Source organism: Bos mutus, chromosome 25 (assembly GCF_027580195.1).
Source record: "Bos mutus isolate GX-2022 chromosome 25, NWIPB_WYAK_1.1, whole genome shotgun sequence".
NCBI lineage: Eukaryota > Metazoa > Chordata > Mammalia > Artiodactyla > Bovidae > Bos > Bos mutus.
The window spans coordinates 3,721,312-3,745,234 of NC_091641.1; the positions used below are offsets into that span (position 1 = coordinate 3,721,312).

Sequence of the window (23,923 nt, forward strand, 5' to 3'; positions counted from 1 at the left end):
TTATTTAACTTATATGCAGAGTACATCATGAGAAACGCTGGGCTGGAGGAAGCATATGCTGGAATCAAGATTGCAGGGAGAAATATCAATAACGTCAGATATGCAGATGACACCACCCTTATGGCAGAAAGTGAAGAAGAACTAAAGAGACTCTTGATGAAAGTGAAAGAGGAGAGTGAAAAAGTTAGCTTAAAACTCAACATTCAAAAAACTAAGATCATGGCATCTGGTCCCATCACTTCATGGCAAATAAATGGGGAAACAATGGAAACAGTAAGAGATTTTTTTTTTTTTTTTTGGGGGCTCCAAAATCACTGAAGATGGTGACTGTAGCAATGAAATTAAAAGACGCTTGCTCCTTGGAAGAAAAGCTATGACCAACCTAGACAGCATATTAAAAAGCAGAGACATTACTTTGCGTACAAAGGTCTGTCTAGTCAAAGCTATGGTTTTTCCAGTAGTCATGTATGGACATGAGAGTTGGACTATAAAGAAAGCTGAGTGCCAAAAGACTGATGCTTTTGAACTGTGGTGTTGGAGAAGACTCTTGAGAGTCCCTTAGACTGCAAGGAGATCCAACCAGTCCATCCTAAAGGACATCAGTCCTGAATATTCATTGGAAGGACTGATGCTGAAACTGAAGTTCCAATACTTTGACCGCCTGATGTGAAGAACTGACTCATTGGAAAAGACCCTGATGCTGGGAAAGAGTGAAGGCAGGAGGAGAGGGGACAACAGAGGATGAGATGGTTGGATGGCATCACCGACTCAATGGAAATGAGTTTGAGAAAGCTCCGGGAGTTGGTGATGGGTAGGGAAGCCTGGCATGCTGCAGTCCATGGGGTTGCAAAGAGTTGGACATGACTGAGCAACTGAACTGAACTGAATAAATAGCCTTTAGATGTTTATATTAGAATCTAAACTTCAACTGTAAGAACCTATAAAAGTAAATTAAAAAAGAAGGAAAATAGTGAAAAAAAATACCAGAAATCAGTGAAATAAAAATAAACAATAATAGAAAAAAAAACAATGATTCCAAAAGCTGTTCTTTTAAAAATCAGTAAACTTCTAGCCAGACTGATAAAAAATAAATAGAAATTGCAAATTACCAACATCACCAATAACAGGAGACACCTCTATAAACTCTACTGATGCTAAAAGAATAAAAGGACATTTTGAGTATCTTTATGCTCATTAACGGAGAAGGCAATGGCACCCCACTCCAGTACTCCTGCCTGGAAAATCCCATGGATGGAGGAGCCTGGAAGGCTGCAGTCCATGGGGTTGCTGAGGGTCCGACAAGACTGAACGACTTCACTTTCACTTTTCACTTTCATGCATTGGAGAAGGAAATGGCAACCCACTCCAGTGTTCTTACCTGGAGAATCCCAGGGACGGGGGAGCCTGGTGGGCTGCCGTCTATGGGGTCGCACAGAGTCGGACATGACTGAAGTGACTTAGCAGTATGCTCATTAATTCAACAACTTAGATGAAATGAACAAATGTCTTTAAAGAAACACACTTCCAATCTACTCCAGAAGAACTAGATGACCTGAGTAGTCAAATAGCTATCAAATATTTGAATATAAAATTAAACACTTCCAAAAAACAAAACTCTTTCAATGGTTAATTTTACTAAGCATTTGAAGAAGAAGGAAATAAAAGACATTCTAAAGCATTAAGCTGACACCAAAATCAGAAAAAGGTGCTGAACATAAAAAGAAAGAAAAGTAGACTATAGGCCTGAGAACATAGATGCAAAATCCTTAATAAAATATTAGAAAAATCAAATTTAAAAATATGTAAAAATCACAATTTATCCTAATTCAAGTAGGGTTTATCTTACAAACACAAGGCTGGTTCAACATTTGAATATTCATCAGGGTAATTTGCCATTATCAATAGAATTTAGAAAACATGATCATCTTAATCGTTTTAGAAAATCGTTTAACAAAATTGAACCTCCAATAGTGATTAAAGGAAAAGTGAAAGGGAAAGTCGCTCAGTCATGTCCACCTCTTTGCGATCCCATGGACTCCATGGAATTCTCCAGGTCAGAATACTGGAGTGGGTAGTCTTTCCCTTCTCTGGGGGATCTTCTCAACCTAGGGATCGAAGCCAGGTCGCCCGCATTGTAGGCGGATTCTTTACCAGCTGAGCCATAAGAGAAGCCCAAGAATACTGGAGTGGGTAGCCCACCCCTTCTCCAGTGGATCTTCCTGACCCAGGAATCGAACCAGGGTGTCCTGCATTGCAGGCAGATGATTTACCGACTGAGCTACCAGATTAAAGGAAAAACAACTCTCAAAGTAGGAATTAAAAGGAGCTTACTAAACTTGCTAAGCACGCATGCCGCATGCTAAGGCTCTTCAGTCGTGTCCGACTCTGCGACCCCATGGACTGTAGCCCGCCAGACTCCTTTGTTCATGGGATTCTCCAGGCACGAATACTGGGTGGGTCACCATGCCTTCCTCCAGGGGATCTTCCCAACCCAGGGATCGAACCTGCGTCTCTTAATGTTGCCTGCACTGGCAGGCGGGTTCCTTACCACTAACGCCACCTGGGAAGCCCAGGCTTGCCAACAGGCGTCTGTAAAACACCTACAATGAACATTTTATTTAAGATGAAAGACGGAATGCCTTCCCCTAAGATGAGCAGCAAAGCAAAGCTGTCTTTCTTACCACTCCTATCCTGGAAGGCCAAGCTGGAGCAGTAATGCAGGAAAAGGAACGGAGGGCATACAGATCGAAAAGGAAAACAAAGCCAAAAAGCCTCTCTATTCATTGACAGTATTACTCTCCGTGTAGGAAATCCCCGCGTTTACTCAGAACCGAGATTAGCAAGATCACAGGATACAAGATCAAAATATTTTGAAACACAAGCTATGGAGAACTGGAAACTGAAATTAAGAATTCAGTATCAGTTACATGGCAGTTAAAACATGAAATAGATATAAATTTAACAAATATAGGCAAGATCTGTATGCTGAAAATTGATGAAAGAAATAGAAAACTCTTGAGAGTCCCTTGAGCAGCAAGGAAGGAGATCAAACCAGTCAATAAAGGAAATCAACTCTGAATATTCATTAGAAGGACTGGTGCTGAAGCTGAAGCTCCAATACTTTGGCCACATGATGCAAAGAGCTGACTCACTGGAAAAGACCCTGATGCTGGGAAAGACTGAGGGCAGGAGGAGAAGGGGACGACAGAGGATGGTTAGATATCACCGACTCCATGGACGTGAGTTTGAGTGAACTCTGGGAGACAGTGAGGGCAGAGGAGACTGGCATGTTGTAGTCCACGGGGTCGCAAAGAGCTGGACACAACTGAGCGACTGAACAACAACAGCAGCAAACTGGACACACCTCCAAAGCCCTTCAGTGGCTGGAGAGGAAAACCAAACCGGCCCATCCACGGGATGGACTGTGGCCCGCGGTGAAAGGGGAGGAGCCGCTCACTCTTGCCAATGACGCGGACGGCCTTAGTGCCAGACACGGGGAAGGGCCAGACGCAGCCATGGCATGCTGGCTTTTCCCATTTCTATGATTCCTGTGAAAGGGAAAGCTAGAGGAGGGGAAACAAGAACCGTGCCAAGGGCGGGGGTGGGGCAGAGCTCTGCGCTCAAGGTAAGTAAGTTATATACCTCAGTAAATCTGACTTTAAAAAGGCTGCAGAAACCTTGATGCCTTTTCTCATGTAGAGGTGGTGTCTGAGGCAAGCGGTGTTTGAGGCACTTCAGTGCAGACTCTGTGACTGTTCTGACCAAGAGAATATGACCCAGGCCTTAATAAACTAGAAGCTTCCACGCCTTATCTCTAGAACCGTCCTTTCTGGAAGTCCTGAGAGGAGAAAGGAGTCTGCTGTCCCTGTGGCCACCATGCTGGACTGGCTGGGTGTGGTGCCCGGGGGGGCAGCCCCAGGGTGCCCAGCCTGATGGCCTTCCGGTCAAGGCACCCACACTAGAGGGAACCCCTCTCCGCTCTCCTGACCCTCAGCCGCCAGCCCAAGGTACCTCCCCTCCGGATCCCGTTCCCAGCCTGTAAAATCACGAGATACGGTACGACGGCGCTGCCTGCAAGCTCCAGGTTTATTCTGTGGCAACGGGTCACCCGGACAATCTCCCCGCATAAGAGAGCAGGGAAGGGGGTGGGAGGGGAAATAAGGAGGGAAAGAACTGAAAGGGGCCGTGACTTCTCGGAGAGCCCACGTCCTCATTCTTTGCAGGCTTAGTTCTGGGATTTCCTTTCCAATTACTGACTCTGAAGTTCCATAAAATTTTCTAGTCAAATGTGGTTATATTCTCTAAAGTAAGACCACACCGATCGAACACGTCAAGAAAATGGCATTTTGCATGAACTAAATGAGCAATAGTTCCTGCTGTTCCTTTCTTTGCTTTGTGTCACGTAACAGCCACGCTGAGAGGCCCTCTCTCCATCGGGTCAGTGCCTCCCTGCCTTCCCCGCCCCGGGGCCCAGATACCAGGCGTCCAGGCCTGGCTGACCCAGTTAAGAAGGCAAGCTCCCTTCTCCTCACGTCACAGCTCACAATGCTCCTCAGCTCTCTTCTGCTCTCACATCCTTGAGCATCTCTTTCTCCTAATTACTGTCATCAGAAGTGACTCACAAATTTGTGGACAATGGGATTAAAAATTCCCTCAAGTGAGAAAAAGACCTACAGCCCATAAATCCTTCTTGACAGAGCTTCAAATAAAGAAGCTGCTATGGCAGAAAGGTCTTAATTACGGGGGAGGGTTACCTAACCCCAGCCTTCCAGGAAAGGCAGGGCTCAGCCCCTGAAGAGCCGCTGCTCAGCAGGACGGTGGAGGCCCACGCGTCCACAGCTGGGCTCCGTCTGCACACGGAGGATCCTCCTGGGAAGCTGTGGCCTCCTGCTGCCCTAGTGAGGCCTCCAGGGGCATTCTCTCCCCAGATAATTAGCACCTGAAGTGCCATTCTTTCTAAGCCTCAAACTGCAGGCCGTGAAGAGACCTGGTGAAGTGACAGGGGTTATGCCTTTCTGTGATTTTTACTGCTCAAAAAAAAAAAAAGATCCATTTTCACCAGATAATTCCCCCTAGACCCCAGTGAGGACACATGACCTGGGTTCCCTGGACACTGCCTCAGCTTTCATAGTTAAGGACAAGGAGCCCTGTGAGGAAGCCCCCAACGCTCTGGGGCACCGAACAGCCAGGTTGTGTGAATGGAGAGCCGCACGAGTGGCTTCAGACACAGAGGTCCTCTTCCTTCGGGAAACATTTGCAAGTTGATAACACAAAGGCCCTTCCTGGTTGCTGAGGATGGATTTCTTGGGGTGGCCAGTAGAGGGCGGAGTGGGGGTACAGTGGTCCAGTCAGGTGCCGCCGCTGAGGTCCGCCTGGGCCAGGAGACCTGTCTGCGTTTCACTGTAGTAAACCACTCTTTATGGCCACTCAAAAACATACAACTGTTGAAATTACATTTGAAAACTACGCATGCACATTATATACATTGCTGAAGTGTGTGTGCCTAGCCATACCTAGCTCTTTGTGAACCCATGGACTGCAGCCCACCAGGCTCCTCTGTCTATGGAATTTTCCAGGCAAGAATACTGGAGTGGGTTGCCACTTGCTCCTCCAGGGGATCTTCCCGACCCAGGGATCGACCCGGCGTCTCTTACAGCTCCGCATTGGCAAGTGGATTTTTTTTTTTTTACCACTAAGTCACATGAGTATTGAAAAATAACAACCCACATGAGTAAGTCAACGCATTAGAAAGGTCTACAGGGTTTTGACAGTTTCAAATACTTTACTTTTGAGATATTCTGGATAAGATAGTATATAACTAATTGTTATGAATTTTTCAGAATTTAATCCTTAATTAAATAAAAAGGGAAATATCAATATTGGTTACTGCATGCTTCTTTTTTTTCTGATTTTTTTAATCCGATTTATTTGAAAATTTTAAGAATTTGTTCAACCACAACTTTTTGAAAAGTTGATTTCTGAAGTTACTACATACATACAGTCTGCTTTATTATTCTTTATATTTAAACATGTGTTGCTGCTGCTCAGCTGCCAAATTATATCCAGCTCTTTGCAACCCCACACACTGCAGCAAGCCAGGCTTCCCTGTCCCTCACCATCTTCCCGAGTTTGCCCAAGTGCATGTCTGTTGAATCGGTGATGCCATTCAACCACCTTATCCTCTGTTGCCCTCTTCTTCTGACTCAATCTTTCTCAGCATCACGGTCTTTTCAGTGAGTCGGCTCTTGGCATCAGGTGGCCAATGTACTGGAACTTTAGCTTCAGCATGGGTCCTTCCAAAGAGTATTCAGGGTTGATTTCCTTTAAGATTGACTGGTTTGATCTGGCTTTTCGAGGGACTCTCAAGAGTCTTCTCCAACACCACAGTTTGAAAGCATCAATTCTTCAGTGCTCCACCTTCTTTATCATCCAGCTCTCACATCTGTACATGACCACTGGAAAGACCAGAGCCTTGACTAGACGGACCCCTGTCGGCAGGGATGTCTCTGCTTTTCAACACACTGTCTAGGTTTGCCATAGCTTTCCTTATCAGATGGTGAATCGAACAAAACCCAAGACTCTATAGTCCCAGCTGTTTTTCACTTTGTGAAGCAATGGGATCAGAATACCACTTTGACAAAAGAATTCTTCTGAGGGGTTAAAGCCGGTGCTGTGCATCAGTGCTCATCAACCTGCGATGGAAGTGATCTGGATTTAATGATCTGGACTGGGCTCATCGCTGTGTCATCTGACATGCCATCCATTTATTTTCTAACAGTATTATTCGTAACAGAACTTTCCTATTTTAATTTTAAACTGAAGTCTACCAGCTGTCCAAGAGTTTCTGTAAGAGTTTGTGAACAAAGTGTTATTATTATCATTGTTGTTAATGTTTTTAGTGAATGGGTCTCACTTTGAAGGTCTGTTGAAGGAAAAGCTATTGGCACCAAAAATGGCCATTAATGACACTCTTTAGCACCTGACTGGAGGCACAGAGAACTCCCCAGACCATCTATACGAACGTGTACGAGTGATATGCAATCAGTTTTATAATTCTAAAGGAATCAGCATTTGAATGCTAAAGAAACTATTATTAAGATGGGCAGCAGTATCTGTGTAGATATATACAAATGCCCATTATTTTAAAATACTTTCTGTGAGAAATATGTGATCAGATTCCAAATCCAGTCACATTATCACAAAAACTTTGACATTACACGTTTGTAATGTCAAAATGAAAGGAAGGACTGTTAACTTAGGGCAATACTGCCCCCTTAAAGTACAACTCAAAGAGGGCGAATTGTCTCCATTCTGGTTAACAGTAAGACAGAAGTTTCTCTTCACTGGGGAAAAAGCGATAAATAGTCTTCAGGCACTCATGACCACCTACCTGTGCAAATGCTCTCTTGTTAATGGGTACCTTCAAATCCTTGAAGAGGTTATAATTAGAAGTCTTGATGGTATCTGAATGGCACCATCTTGAGAATAAAACCACATATTGAATAAGTTGTGTTCACCCACTGAGGTCAAGTTTCTCACTCAAAATTTTGAGATTTTGATTGGAAAGTTTTATACAAATACAGCATGTAAAAGTTCCCCTAGCATTCTCCAAAGTTGATCAGTGTGGCTCTGAAAATACACACTGTTACGAATCCATGGACTGAAATGTATTTGGAACACTTCAATTCGTTGCAGTTATTATGACTGATTTTCACATTATCCCATCTTTAACGAGTGGGAGCCTCTTCAAGGTGGCTCAGGGGTCTTCTTGACAAGCTCTCACTGGGGTTTGATAAGCTTCCTCACTTTTTGGAATTATATATTACATTACATTATATTATTTACCGCCTGCTCCTGACCTGGAATCCCCCATTCAGCCAGGAAAGCCTGTTTATTTGGGGGTTACTGAGAAACTCTGTGCTACTAGGATGGTTCTCATTTCCAGGCCTTTTTACAAGAAATTCTTCCTTCCTTTGAGGATAAAATCATCATACTTCCAATTCCAATTTAGGGTTTCAACTTTGCCAAAAATCTCGGTTCCCAGTGACAGCCACACAGTGGTCACTCGCTTTATCTCACAGCGCTCACACAACTGTGCCTTAACAGCACCGAATGCAGCACATCCGTTCCCATGGCCGCTGAAAGCTGTGGGTCCTTCTTCCTCCAGCTTTCGATTTTGGTTCTGTGCTAGGGATGGGCAGTCAGACCATCACATTTCAAAGTTACTTGAAATAATCACTTTCCATCTGGCTGAGTTCACCAACTCAACACACCGCTGTGTTCATCTGTCTCATATTGCCTTCAGCTTTTCAGACTTTCCATTATAAATGTTTTAAAATCACTTAGTTTTATGAATAGATGAGGGCTCTCCAGGTGACACATGGTAAAGGATCCCCCTGCCGATGCAGGTGGTGTGGGCTTGATCCTTGGGTCGGGAGGATCCGCTGGAGCAGGACATGGCACCCCACTCCAGGATTCTTGTCTGGGAAATCCCACGGACAGAGAAGCCTGGTGGGCTACAGTCCGTGGGGTTGCAAAAGAGTTGGAGATGACTGAGCGTGCGTGCACACATGAATAGATGAAATACATTTACATGGCTTCAGAGTCAAGGAGAAGCCTAATTTCCGTCTCTACCTCCTTCTCCTGTAGGTATAGTTCCAGCCCCCCACGGTCCTGGGGTTCACCAGCTTGTCCTCGAAGGAGCCCACTCACTGTTCCCGACAGGCGGCCACTTGGCGGCCAGTAGGGCTTCCTGGACCGCTTCCTTCTCTGCAGTCCCGTGTGCCCTGGCCGAACGCTGTAAAGGGATCTGCCTTTCCTTTCACAACCGCTGCCTGTCCACGCCTGTCCGTCTCCCTGCCCACAGAGCCAGCGGACCATCTGAAAATCACAAATCTATCCAGCTGGGCTTGGCTCCCAGGGGCCAAGTAAACACTCTGCTTCTCCCGTTTCCTGCATGACGGCCGGACAGAGCCCCACCCGTGCTGGGCCCCTTCTCCGTGGACCCCCCGAGTCCTCACCAGCCCTCACGGCGAGGCACCTGGAGCTGGCCTCCGGGCTCCAGCGGCATTCAGCCCAAACAGGATTCCATGGCACTGGATCTGCCCTGATTCGGAAACGTGTCATTGACAAGACTGGTCCCAGCTCTCCCTGGATCTGTGCTCAACTCACCTCCCAACTTTGTTTATAGCAACAACCGGCACATCCCGCCCCTCCTCCTCTGTCACATGGCTGGTCGTGTGTCTGGAAAAGCAGCGTCTGGCTTTCATGCTTCAGCCTGATTTCAGCCATCAATCTAACACTGCAGTTTATTTTTAATTCTGATTCGGGGACAGAACATCTGAATGGCTCTCTCAGCTGTGACACCTGCAGGCTTGCCGGGCACATCGTCTCCACCCGCTCCGAGTCCCTGACGGAAGTGCTGAGCAAGAAAAGCCCCGAAGGGCGATGGGTTCTGCAGCTGGGGTCACCTTCACACTGGTGGTGCTTCAAGTGAACACTCTCTGAGCAAAGCTGAGTCCTTGGGGTTCACCTGATGACTTTATCACCCAATGCATGGTCTCCATCTCAGCCACAAGGATGCTGATTGAGAGAACTGATAAGTAAATGAAGCAATGAGTGGAAATCAAGCCACAGAATGAACATAGCATTTGGAGCTATCAACTAGGCAACCCTCCCCCAGGAGGAAACGAGATTGTTAGGAGGCGGCCTGTTCTGAGTGACCCAAGGTGACTCCCAGCGACAGTTTTCCACCTTTTCCTCCAGGAATGTCTACTGCTGTTCACAGCCCACAGAATTTGAGACTCTGTCTGGTCAGCACTTCTCCTGAGCCAGTCTCTGCAGCTGGGAAGAGAGACACCGGTTGGGCTCATGTTTGCTGTTTCATTCAAGTACTCAAACAACACGATGCATATTATGCAAAGCTGATCTCAGGACCCCAAGTAAATTCTAGACTATCATTACAATCCATCTTCTCTGCAATCTGTGTAAACAGCGGAAATCGGTTTAAAATAACAGTTAATCAGAAGACACGTGCGCTGGCCATGGAGCTACCTGATGTTTGGGAGATTCACAACATGTCAAATAAAATTAATGGAGTGATACCATGAAATGCCAGCAGGGAGATTCCCAAGGTCTCATGGGGCAGGTGGGTGTGAGCGTCCAGGCCTCCGTAGGAGAAAGTGACTGACCTCTGCCTCCTTCTCACCCCATATCAGCTGGTGGAATCCAACCTAAAGATGCTGACGTCCCAGGGACAATGCTGTCAAATCAGCAGAATTTAGCACAGAATGAGATGACAGTGTACCGCTCAACAACATTTCTGTATGCTAACATGCTCGTGTGTGTCTACTTGAGATACCAGACCGACCATATCTGTTTCAAACTATGAAACCTCAGTGTCCCGCATGATGGCGGCTCATCTCTCACCACCCTCAAGGCAAGGTCAATTCTCCTGGTTGGAAGCAGCCCGGCATGTGAACACTCAGGGCCTCCCTCACCTAGAGAAATGCCTCTTCACCTCTGCTTATCTTCTATTCACTGGGGATGGAGCTGCTGGCGGGATGGCTGGACCCAGCAGTGGCTATGCCACGGAAGGATGCCCAATTCCTTACGTCTCCACCACAACCACACACCCCGATTCTCCTTATCCTGAACGTGTATGATCTCAAGTATCGGGGACTGAAGAGTCCACCCAGAATTCATGGGCATCTCCCTCTCCAGGTGAGCCTACACCACTACCTGCCTTTCAGAGAAGGGGAGAAGCAGCTCACGACGTGGAGGGGCCATGGGCTACAACTCTGCTGGGTGGACAGCTATATTCCATCTGCGTGCTGGGCGGTGTCATCAATTCCGGGGCGTTGAAGGCTACGGCTGAGTTCTTGTGCCGTGACAGTGCTCCTGGTTTTGATGTGCCTGCGTGTCCTCCCTGTGTTAAACAGTCCTGACACTTTGTGAGGATAACAGATCTTGCACAAAGAAGCTCAAGAATCCCTTTTTAAGGGTCCTGCATAAGAAAATACCTTAACACTGAAAAAGTTTTGTGTATCCCTTTCCAAACTTGTTTTCCCCAATTCTTTATGCACCAGGCACTGAGGGGAAAGCCTTCGGGACCAGTTTGCAGGCTGCGGAGGCGCAAGGCCAGCAGGCACTGGGTTCTTCTTCTAAGACAAGAAGACGACCACGGGAGAGAAGGCTGGGCATCATGCTGAACACGGACACTCACTGGCCCACTGGCGGGAACCGAAATAGAAACAGCAGGCGTTCGCCATAATCAGACGTCTATTTATGCTTCATTTATTGACGTGCCAGGCACCTTGCTTGGGTTTGGGGGTACAGATGTAAATAAGATCAATCAGATGCAGCCCCTGCCTTCAAAACTCTCACAGGCTTGTAGGGAAGACCAGTCTGAACCTCCACAGACAGTGTCTGGTTGCAGTACTGGGCTCCCAGGCGGCACTGGCGGTGAGGGGCCCGCTGCCAACGCAGGGGTGTGAGAGGCGTGGGCTCCACCCCTGGGTCAGGAAGACCCCTGGAGGAGGAGACCTCCAGCATTCCTGCCTAGAGAATCCCATGGACAGAGGACACTGGTGGGCTACACGGGGTTGCAAAGAGTCCGGCACGACTGAAGGGACTTAGCACGCAGGCACAGCCATTTAAGGCGGGTCTGACTGTTCCCTGTGTCTTTCAGTGGCAGCTGAAGGGCAAGTCTTCTCCCACAAGGTCTGCACAGACACGGGTGTTGGACTCGACCTGCCTCCAGCCCCCGAATCTCGGCTTGGTGCCCAGGCTGGCCCGCTGGTGCCCACTCAGCCCCACCCCTGTTGGGTCTCTCATTGTAGTATCTCCTTTGGGCGCCCGGCTTCAACCTTGACCCTGACGTGAACTACAGGCCAGTTGACGCCTGTTCTGAAACGGATTCATAGCCAACTGAACCAAACACCCTGTACTGCTTGAATTCAGGGTTTTTTCAAACTGCAGGCCACTACTGCCTTAGCAGCAGACCAGAAACTCAGCTTAGCGATCACAGCCTGCATTTGTTAAAGAAGGAAAGAATGAGACAGAATGGAATAGAGCAGAAAATATTAAAAACCATCACACACTGTCAGGGTGATTACTATTCTCTGACCCTTTTGTTTCAGGAGTGTGTGTCTGTCCTGGGTTTCCATGTAAAACAGACTTATTGTGCCTGCTTTTCATTCCAGTAAAAAATATCCACAAGCTATTGCAAACCCACTTGAGCACTGAAAATCTGGAAGCGATTTTTGCCCATGTTTATATGCTGAGCCCCGAAGAATTGATGCTTTTAAACTGTGGTGTTGGAGAAGACTCTTGAGAGTCCCTTAGACTGCAAGGAGATCCAACCAGTCCATTCTACAGGAGATCAGCCCTGGGATTTCTTTGGAAGGAATGATGCTAAAGATGAAACTCCAGTACTTTGGCCACCTCATGCGAAGAGTTGACTCATTGGAAAAGACTCTGATGCTGGGAGGGATTGGGGGCAGGAGGAGAAGGGGACAACAGAGGATGAGATGGCTGGATGGCATCACCAACTTGATGGACGTGAGTTTGAGTGCACTCCGGGAGTTGGTGATGGACAGAGGCCTGGTGTGCTGCAATTCATGGGGTCGCAAAGAGTCGGACATGACTGAGAGACTGAACTGAACTGAACTGAGAAGGAAAAGCATAAATTTGAGCACTTCCCAGCGTTTTCAACCTGTGTGACCTTTGGAAAGCTGATTACCTCTCTGAATTTCTGCCTTTTTCTCTGTAAAACAGGAACCGTGGTGCCTCTGCAACGGCTGGGGGATGGCTGCAGAAGGCGATGAACATACGTGGATGGCACACAGGACAGTGGAAACTGGCACACAGTGGCTCCCCCTGAAGAAGGCGATTCCTACCCTTTCCTGAAAGGCCTCAAAGACCAAGTCAGGCCCACACCTAAAGGAACACCCGCACGGCTTTGCTCAGTTCCTACTGGGTGCTTCAGGGGATGCTGGGAGAATCTGAACATTAGCCTGTCCATGGGTGCAGCCTGAGGTCTACAAAGTCATCAGGACTGAGAAGCAAATCTTTTCGTGCAATGTCGTTTATGCTACATTGAGAATTTCCCAAGAGGAGATAGGAATGGAGCTTGCAGAGTGCTCATTTATAATCCTTACTTTAGAAAACCCTGCGAAGCCCAAGTGAACATTTAGGGGCTTTTACTAATGTTTTAGAAACCTGGATAACCAAATGTTTTTTCCCATTTCTCTCTAAATATGGAATAGTTCTCCTTCATTAGAAGGTAATGTTCTGAAACCAGAATAAATCATTACAGCACAAAAATACCTGTTACAAGAAGAAAAATGATAAAGAAATAAAACCAGAAAAAATTAAAATCTTGGCATGCTCAAGAATGATGATTTATAGTATAATTTGTCTTTGAGCCCTTTATAGAAAAATCAGCATTTGCATCTTAATGGACCCATTTAAGGAAGGAATTCTTGCCTGGAGAATTCCATGGACAGAGGAGCCTGGCAGGCTACAGTCCATGGGGTTGCAAAAGAGTTGGACATGACTGAGCGACTAACACATTTAAGGAAGGGATCAAGTTTGCTAACCTCACTGGCTTGGGGCTTCCCAGATGGCTCAATGGTAAAGAATCTTTCTGCCAATGCAGGAGACACAGGAGATGTGAGTTCCATCCCTGGGTTAGGAAGATTCCCTGGAGGAGGAAATGGCAACCCACTCCAGTATTCTTGCCTGGAGAATTCCATGGATAGAGGAGCCTGGTGCAGGCTTACAGTCCATGGGGTCACAAAGAGTTTGCCATGAGTGAGTGACTGAGCACACCTCAAATCTGCTTGGTCTGCCCTGGCTCTTTACGACTTGTTCAAGAATTATCTAACACAAACTTTCTCACCTCCTAGCTTCTCATATGCCCCACTGGCCCCGATTTTGCCCATCAGTCCCATTTAATAGATGTTGTTAGCAGGGCCTCATGACCTTCTCTTTCCTGCAGAAGGAAGTTTTAAATGTGAGAGATTAACCTAAACATGGGCTTTCTCTCTGGCTCAGTGGTAAAGAACCTGCCTGCAAAGCAGGAAACACAGGAGATATGGGTTCGATCCCTGGGTCAGGAAGATCCCCTAGAAGAGGAAATGGAAACCCACCCCAGAATTCCTGCCTGGAGAATCCCATGGACAGAGGAGCCTGGCGGGCTACAGCCCATGGGGTCGCAGAGTCAGACACGGAAGCGACTGAGCACGCACACAGGCAATGCACACACGGAGCAGCAAGACTCTTAAAACAGCTCTAACCACATGAACCCAAGCTGTCAAATCTCCACTGCAATCACCCAAATGAAATGGAAGACAGCTTCAGTTCACTCCAGAAGTTCTTTCCAAACCCTTCCAGAAATCAATATGCTTTTGGTTTCAAGAGGAAAAAGCCAGAGAGTCTAAGTTCTGCATAACTAAACACCCCGTATAATTATGAGCATTTTTCCTACTGCCAATGTCTACTTCAGCAACTTTCTAATCATCCAGGAAGGGGGGAAAGGCACTGTAGTCATCTGGAGCAATCAGTGGTTCCAAGTCGATGCTGACGCAGTGGTTAGCTCCACAATCAGTTTCTGTTAAAAACTGCTCAGCTAATGGTGAGAGACAGGTGAAGCAGTCACGTGACCGCGGAGTTCTCAGGGGAGCCTCGGAGTGGCTGGGGCCGCACACAGCGTCAGGACGTGGGCCGTAACAGATGCTTTTACTGCATCTCAACAATAAATGGGACTGAGGAGAAACCTGGGGCATGACAGGTGGACGGCGGTTCTCACCACTTCCGGGGTCAGTTCACTGGGCTGAAGTATGGCCCCCTTATCTTCCTTCAGGAGCCCCCTTGAGGGAAGCCCCTCTGAGACCAAGGCCGCATGCTTGGGGCTGCGCATCTCCGGGCAGCAGCCCCCCCACCCGCATTCCCGCCCCCTGTGCCCTTGCCGGGCCGACACCGCGTTGTTCACACATCCTCTTGCGGGTGACCGTCTGACATGCACACGCCCCCCTGGCGGCAGTGGGAGCCTCGAGCTCTCCCGGCATTCCGACACCTTTTCAAGAGGAGCCTTATTAAAGTCCAGATAAGTCACACTGCGTGTCCCCGATGGCTCTAGTCCACCACGCGGCTAATGGGAGAGGAAAAGGAGGCCGGCTGGACGGTGGCTCAGCTCTCCCCTTTGCTCCTGCTCCTCCACAGTCTCCTGACCAGCTCCAGAATTGTGAGTACACACATTCCAATAGTTTCCCAAATTAGGCTGATGAATAATTAATCTTAGGCGTAATTCACCCCTCCCTACCCCCTTAACATATCAGCATTTTAATTCTTCCCTTTTCAGCATCAGGCACCAGTTAGCCCACCAGCCTTTCTCAGCGCCGGCCGCAAACAGCCCTGGGACACACAGCGGGTTGCCGGAGCAGAGCCGCTGAGCTCCAGAGGAGGCCGAGGGGTCTGGGGACTCCAGTCTGGGTGGTTACGAAGCACCAGGAGGTGCTCTGCCCGCAGCGGCTGTGAGACAGGCTGTCTCACCAGTTTATACCTGGAAACTGTACATCCTTCGGGCGACTCCTCAGCAGGAGTCGCCGGACAAGTGGGACAGACACTGCTAGCTGCCCTTTGCTTGCCCTCCCCTCTTCCTTCCTTAACAATGGACAGAAACGTGCCCAGCTGAGGGACCCTTCCCAGGTTCTCTGGCACGGAGACAGTCCATGAATTGTAAGCACGAGTCTGGGGCAGATGGGACTTCTAAGAAAGTTCCTCAAAGGTGGGCATACTTGATTATTTGGCCACAAGGCAGACCCTGTGCCTTCCTCCTAGAATGTGGATGTGATAGCTGGCATCACAGTAGTTAGTTTGCAACCACGAGGCAACCACTACAGATAGCAAAGCAAAAAAAGGAGGACTTGGTTCTCTGGTGACCATACAGCTGCCACTATGACTCCACAGAAGCCACTGCCCCGTTTGGTGTCAGAAAGATGAAAACACATGCCCACTTCATCTACGGTGCTGGTCCTTTGGGTCTGTTTCTAGCAGCCGGATTCCATTCAGAACCAGTTCAGCGGCTACACTTACTTCCCTGACGCTGTCCCAGGAAAGCCCCTTTGCGGGGGTGCCTTCACAGTGACGGCACGTTCCCCGAGCACCGAACGGGACTGCCTTCCTGAGAACGAGGCCGGACTCTGTTCTCATTCTCAATCTTGTTTCACAAATGCTAGTCTTCACTTCCGGTCGAGGCTGAAGCCCCCAGGCTTGACAATGAGACAGGTGTCCCCTCCGGTCTCAGTGCCCTGGCCTGTTGCGTGGCCCTACTATGTCACACAGCAGGCACTCACACCAATTCCTCAACGTGCGTTCTTGATTTTACTAATAGCAAAGAAATTGACCTCAAATTTCTTTCTGTACGACTATCATGATGGAGACATTCAAATCCCACAATAGATACTGGTTGTTGTCAGGGTGGATGGAGGAATACAGACAGAAACATGGGTGTGTGTGTCACAGCTCAGCATTTAATAGCATGGCTTCCCTAGTGGCTCAGAGGATAAAGCATCTGCCTGCAATGCAGGTAGACCTGGGTTTGATCCCTGGGTCAGGAAGATCCTCTGGAGAAGGAAATGGCACCCCACTCCAGGACCTTTGCCGGGAAAATCCCATGGACGGAGGAGCCTGGTGGGCTGCAGAAGAGTGTCGAGAAGAGTCGGACACGACGGAGCGACTTCCCTTTCACCTACACTGCTTCCTTTTCTCTTCACAACTGCCCTTAAAGTAGTCAGGGCGGGTGGAGATGTCAGAACTTTACAAATGCCAAAAAAAAAAAAAAAAAAAGAGAGAGAAGAGCTAAGATGTTTCTTGAAGGCAGATAAGTAGTATTGATAAGTAATAAGAGTCAGGCTTTATGGACTCTGGGCCAGGGCCAATTCTGGGCCTGTGTAGGCAGAAAGGTGTGTGTGTGTGTGCCCTTGGTGAGTGTTCCCCATGTAAGTTAGCCCCACGTGAACCCCATGTGAGTGAGCCCTGTGCTGAGGGTCCAGATATCTCCCCTGGCCGTGTGTCCATCCTGATCTGCCAGCTGTGGAGCCCAAGGGACCAGTCTCGGGGCTCAGGCATGACCCTCAGACAAAAGGGGAAAGGTCAGAGGCTGAAATGGCCTGAGAAGCTCTGCTGGTGACCGAGGGTCCAGGGCAGGGGCAGGGCAGGGCCTGGAAGCAGAGCATGGAGCAGTGCTCAGGGTCAGCTGCCCGGGCGTTACCACTGCACGGAGCACACGGGTCTGGGCATGCCAACCACGGCTGGAAAAGACGCCAGGAGCCCCAGAGGATGTGTGTTTCCTGAGTCCACACCGAGGCTGGCGGGATCACAGCCTGCATCGGGGACTCACAGAGGGTCAGAAACACCCTCAGGTGAGCAAAGATGTGGACTGTGATCACCCTGGGGGTCCGGAGACCTGCCAGGACTCCTAGCTCCAGGCTCCCCTGCCAGCCACCCAGTAGCCAGGCCAAGGAACGGTGATCCAGCGACGCAGGCTGACACGCAGATGGGAAAACCGCACACGACATCTGCTCATAAGCAGCTAAGAAGAGAGAGACTCTGAACACCTCAGCACGCAGAGCTACCGGAAGTCAGGTTCTCACCTACGCAAGGAAGCAGATTCCTCCCAACCTCACCCGAGCCAAGGCATCCAGAGACGGCTCCACGCGGAGTCAGCGCCTGCCTCCCGCTGTGTCCAGATCCACAAGGCCCTCGTGCTGGAGGGGCAGGCACGCCACCAGCATTCAGGCTGGATGAATCCCCTGCGGGGCCCCACTGACCTCAGAGGAGCCAAGGGAGCCCAGAAAACAGCGCTGCTGACTCAGAGGACCCAGCGTTATCTCTGCTCCACCTGTATTAGCCCAGTGACCTCAGACCCGCTCAGCGTGAGCAAAACACACCGTTTCACCCTAGAAACTGCCAGCGAGCTGAGGAGGGCGCTGGGCTGGTCCCATGGGACAGGACGCCCCAGCGAGAGCTCGTGTGGCAGGCTGGACGGGGTGGAGGGGCAGCCCAGAGGGGATACGTGTGAAGCCGCACTGCACACGCCCACGGCTCCTCTCAGCCCGCGTTGGCGATGGGGGGAGTTCATCAGCTCACAGCCGAACCAGCACTCTGCCGTCTGCAGCGGCTGCCCCACCCTCGGGCCCCTCCGGTCTCCCCTGCACACCTGCCGACAGGTCTCCCTTCCTCACACAGAGCTCCGAACACGTCGCTCACAGCCCTCAAGCTCCCCCCGGGACGGCGGGACAGACGTGAGATGCAGCGCCCCACAGCCCTTCCCAGTCAGGGGGAGACTGAGCCCCGCACAGAACGTGAGCGTGCCGGCAACAGGAGGAAGCCGTCACTGTGAACGGTGCTGGGGGGCCGTCAGCAGCAGTGTCTGTCACTTTAAGTGTTTCCAAATTTATTGTTATTTTATTAAACGGACTAATTAAAGCAAGCGTTAACAGAGCAGGTTTTCAGCTATTTTCATTTTCCAATGAGTGATCAAGAGGTGCAGGCAGACACCAAGCCCTTCCTGTCGTCCTGCATGCTAAGTCTCTCTGCTCCTCACTGTGAGAGCAGGGCTGACGCCACTTAATTCGGGAGGAGGATTTATGGGCTCAGGGATGACAACAGACGGCCGATCAATACGGGATGATAATGACAGCGTGTAATATCAGGGAACATTAGGCCTCAGGCATGATTTGGGGAGAGACGTGGGCAGTTAGGAACCTTATCATCTGAAAAAGGCCAAGGCCTGGTAGCAATAAAAACGCCTAAGCAAATAAACTCACACCTGTGAGTCAGGACAGGGGAAAACTGCTCAGCGAAAAAGGGGTTTAGATTTGGTGGGAAAATTGCTTCCCCGGGCCAGGCTCTGGGCTGCTCTGGTGCGCCACTGTGTCCAGAGAGGGTCTATTTGTTACTGTGAAGAGCGTTGAAAGTGAAATGCAGACATGGAGACTGTCTCTGAGGGTCCAGCCCTTCCTGGGGCCAAGACCCGGACCCTGCAGAAAACAGTGGAATTAACTGGAAATGACGGGGTTGGGTCTTAGCACATAAATTTAAGACCTGCTGGCTTTATGGCACTCTGGCTGGTCAGTTTTGGGGGGTGGGTGTGGGGAGGAGTTTTTATGGATCTAGTGAATTGTTTGCCTGTGTAACTGAAAAAGGAAACCCAAAGTGGGGGTGGAGAGCAGCGAGTCGAAAACCCCATTACTAACAATTGTATTACATCGCTAAAAACAAAACACTGAATGATCACTCTGTGAAAAACGTTCACAGCTTCACACAGGACTCCACAGCCACCTCCACTGCAAAATATACCATTATTCCTTTTAGAAAAAGTCAATTCCACAGGAATTTTCAGAATAAGTGGACCAGTTAAAGGATGTGTAGAGACACATTTCATCCTTAGGAACAGGATGAAAAGCAGCAGACAGAATAATATATACAATCCCTTTCTGTGGTTTTGCTATAGTTTATGAATAGAAGGAGAGATTAAATTAAATATGTGATTCATCCCCTTCTGATTGCTCCCTAGAGGACTGAACAGTCTATTTTTATTTCTACAGAAATAAATATTTCAAATATTGAGTGAGCTGATCAACTCGCTTGCTCCAACAGAACTCTGCACATCTTGCTCCCCAGTGAAGAAGACCGTGCCGCCTCGGGCAGGCTCACCTCCTTGCAGGGTGTACTCAGTCACGGCCCTGCTGAAGACGCCCAGGCCGGCTCCGTTGTAGGCAGCCACCTGTATCTCGTACTGGGTCCAGATGATGAGCTCGGTGACCAGGCAGTAGCTGACCTCGGGGCTGCTGATGTTCCTCTGCTGGTACTCCCCCGGCAGGCCGGCCAGGCGGTACCTGCGGCAGAACGAGAGAGACGACTTGAGCCAGAGACTGGGCTTCCCCGAGGTTCCTCCACGCGGTTAGAGGAGATCAGGGGTAGACAGACAAGAACAAAGCCCAGAGGTCTGCCCCAGATGACACTACTTCCACTTCTATCGCTAAGAAGGTCTGATCTAATCTCACAGTGACTAGAAGCTCTGGGCTAACAGATCTGACACTTCAACCATGTTAGGGTTCAGGAAAAATGATCCCTTTTTAAGTGTCAGTCATCCAGGGAGTACAGCAACTCAGGACCCCAGTTTTCAGACAGGATTTCTAGTGGGTTGTAGCTATAAATCAGTCCTAGAGACCCCTTCCTCCAGTGGCTCTGAAACGACGAGGAAAGAAGCGGGCAGCGTGGTGCCCCTCGGTGTCCGGGGGCTGAGCTCCCTGCTGGGCTAGTGCATGAAGTCCAGAGTCAGAATGACTGGTGCTCACACTCCTAAAATTCGGGCCCACTGCTAAGAGTGGCTTTTAGGGGACCTATGAGAGGGCAATGTGCAGGCTCTTCTGTGGACGAAAGGCAAATTTAAAGTTGCATTTATTTAAAACAATGATGTACACAACTCTGAACACAGAAAATGTATTAGCTGGGAAACTTATTTGCACAGAGAAAGGACAGTTTTAACTTTATTTTGAGTGACGGACGTCTTCCATGATCATGTGTGCAGAAGTGAATTGTTCCTCTGGGTAAACTGAGGGGCGAGAGCTGTGGGAATAACTTCCAAGAGCGTGGAGTTTCTAGCCGAGAGCTGGCTACTTCCTCAAGAAGATGAGACTCTGGTGCTCGGTGGGGATGGCAGAATTGCAGGAGGACACAGGCCTGGAGTGGGCGGGAAACGCACGTACTCCCCACAGCGGGCCGGGGTCTTCAGGCGCCTCCAGAACGCTGAGTGGCCCTGCAGAGTCCCGTCCAGTCACCGTGCCGTCCCCAGGGCCACAGGGCCTGGACGCAGGGAAGAGCCTGAGACAGACTCACTCGAACCAGCATGTCAGCAAGGCCACCGCCCTCAGAGAAAAGAAGGAACTCCGAAATCCACGCCTGGAGCGGTAAACAGCTCTCCAAGGAGAGTGATGACTGAAAACGCACTCAGGATGTACGGACATGGTAATAAAATGTTCTTCATGAACATCAGGGATTTCTGAGACTCGTCTTTGAGCCCTTCCTGCTACAGGTCACTTGCGTGTGGTGAGTCCTGCCGGAGAGGAGGCAGAAAGGATCGAGAGCAGGCGGGCCACGAAGAGCGCAAAGGCCCCGGCCTTCCTGCCTCACGCCTGAGAGGAGCCGCAGGACGCGGGCCCGCAGCGGCCCTGCGGGGAGCGCTGGCACACGCATGGCGCTCCGTGACGGGCAAACGTGCAAGAGGCCTCATACCCATCTGTGTTTCTCTCCCACCCCTCCAATCCCGCTGCACCTCATTGGACCCCCAGCCAGGGGTGGGTGCCACTCACGGCGGGCTGAACCAAGTCTATCACACGACGGCCTGTCTTCTAGGCAGGGAAGGCTTGGTGTGGCGTCATCCGAGTACCAGCCATCTCCCCATCTACACAGCAGGGACTTTGAGAATAAATGGCCCTGGGACAATCAGACAGGCATTTTGAAAAAAGGCAAATATTGGCTCCCACCCACACCAGACCCCAGAGTAGCCTGGCAAGTGAGTGGGCCCAGGACCACAGGTACCCAGCAGGGTACAGCCGGGCATGGCTGCCGGAGACCCCCGCTTCACTGTCCGGTACGCATTCCAGGGAGGGCAAAGCAAGCCGCCCAGAAGACCAAGCTGGGAAGAAGACTCACGCGCTGGAAGGTCTGAAGCCAACTCTTACCTCTCTGAGCCTTGGGTTCCTCCTCGCTAAGGTGACGTGGTAATAATGGCATCCCGCGGGGTCGGTTCGAGAACAGGATGGAAACAATGGGCGCAAAGGAGATGCGATGGATTGAAGCACCGCCCCCAAAACATTTCTCTGTGGGGAACGCTGCTTGTGTGGGAAGTGTGCCAACAGAGAACCCTGAGTTCTGAGCCCTGAAACGGCCTGCTCACCCGTCCTCCCAGACCTATCTGTATGAGGCGGGGAGAATCGACCTCCTAGATTCCTGGCTCTCCCTTCCGGCAGGGAGCGTGGTCCATTCTGACCAGCGGCTTCAAGGCGCTCTGGTAATATTCACAGAATGTCTAGGAAGGTCATAATCAATAACAGAAGTGCGGGGCATCATCCGCTGAAGGGCCAGATACGTTGCCCAGGAGACCGTCTCAGAGAGAACAAGAAGATTCTTTACGTGGAAATAAACAGGACAATGTTTTTAAAGGACATAACCCCTATGTTCCTCTCAAAGAAACACCCTGCCCATTACTATGAATATTTTATTACTGTGCACGCACTCTAACTACTTCTTACAGCCGGAGCCGCGGCGGTGATTTATTTCCATTTTGTTCTTCCGTGGACCGTGCTGCTGGTCTGACATGGAGCCCTGTGCCCCGGAGGGTACAGGCTTGCAAACAGAGCTGATCTGCAGACTGGAGGATTATTCGGAAATGTTTCCCAGCAAATTCATTTTGGCATGGGTCTTTAATTTTTGAAAACTTGGGATATTCACAGCCTGTGTGGTACACCCGCGTCTTGGGGCTCTCTGCATTGAAGCCCCTGCAAATACGGATGCCCTCTTTTCCAGCGCTTGCCTCTACTGACACCATCACAGAAAATCCTTTTAAGAGTCATAATCCCACAAAACAGGGAAATGTGCAGTGCCCGACAGGGCCTTGCGACATCAGAGAGCTTGCGTTAGGAAACTCCACGCCCCGAGCCTGGCTCTGTGGCCTGACTTTTAAAGTCCTTTTGGCAGATGGAGCCCCAGGAAACTTTTCTTCCCTGTGGTCAAAAAAAGACAGAGACGGATGGGATGACAAGCATGGGAGGGGGAGGCCGTCCAGAGGGGAGACCAATTATCTTCATTAGTTGATGAGCAGGGAACCAGGGGACAGCTGGGTGAGCAGCGAGGAAAACCTGGGCCTCGAGCAGCGGGAAGCGCTGGGCTGCTTTCCCGAGGGAGACACCAGGCTCTGGAAGCACCCACGGGCCCACAGTTCCACCCACGGGTCTGCAGGCGTCCCCTGCCCACAGGGGGCCGATCGGCAGTCTCCTCTGTGAACCGGGGGAGGCCAGGGGCTCAGGGACCAAGGCGGCCCTGCGTATAGGTTCAGCCCTGCGGCCCTTGTGCAGCCAGGGGACGGCCGCGTTTGAACCTCTTCAGGCTTAGATAACGATCTGGCTTGTGTTCAGAGGATAATTCATATGCTTCAGGACAACTGGAGAACAGCAGTGAATTGGTTGTGACAGGCACACATTACGTTCACATAGATAAATGTGTATTAAATGATGAGCGGGTGATCACATAAATACATGCTGGGGATGAGCTGACTTCTGTACGCAGACAATGGAGTTAAAGAATCAACTCTCTCATAATGTTTTACGTTTAGCTAAGACGTTACGTCACTCTACGTTAGGCCTTTGGTAGCCTGGTGTCTCCTGGTCATGGGTCTAGCACGGGCGTGGGCTGGGCATCTGCATGGTGGACACCTGCCAGCCCTGCCCGGAGAGGCTGGCGACGGGTGCACCCAGCCCTGCCCGGAGAGGCTGGCGACGGGTGCGCCCATTAGAAGGGAGGTAACAGTTACCTTTTCGATACTGGTTTGCTTTTTTCCTTTCACTTGTGTTGACAAACTACCAAAACGATCGCTTTCGCGGCCATTTTAAATTCAGCAGTAATTTTTGGCAAAGCAGGTTCCTTTGCCAACCCAGCCAGGGCTGGCGCGGTTCACGCGAGGTGCTCAGAGCCAAACCCCTCCCAGAGGGGCAGAGAGAGCAAACTGGCCGCTCCCGGGCCGTGTCTGGTCTGCAGCTGGGAGGTGCGGCCTGCCCTGTGTTTAGAACATACTGGGTTCATTCCCAACATGGAAAACTGAGAGAATGCAGGTAAAAAAGCCAGACTTTTATCTGTT

General features: G+C 49.9%; 1 protein-coding gene across 1 annotated transcript in view; it reads right to left on the minus strand.

Annotated features, from left to right (window-relative positions):
• The window catches only part of SDK1 (sidekick cell adhesion molecule 1), a 743,568-nt gene that overhangs the window by 124,902 nt on the left and 594,743 nt on the right, over positions 1–23,923 (minus strand). Inside the window, exon 19 of the mRNA XM_070363134.1 lies at positions 19,723–19,904. Coding sequence (XP_070219235.1) covers positions 19,723–19,904 — 182 coding nt within the window. The remainder of the gene's footprint in view (positions 1–19,722; positions 19,905–23,923) is intronic.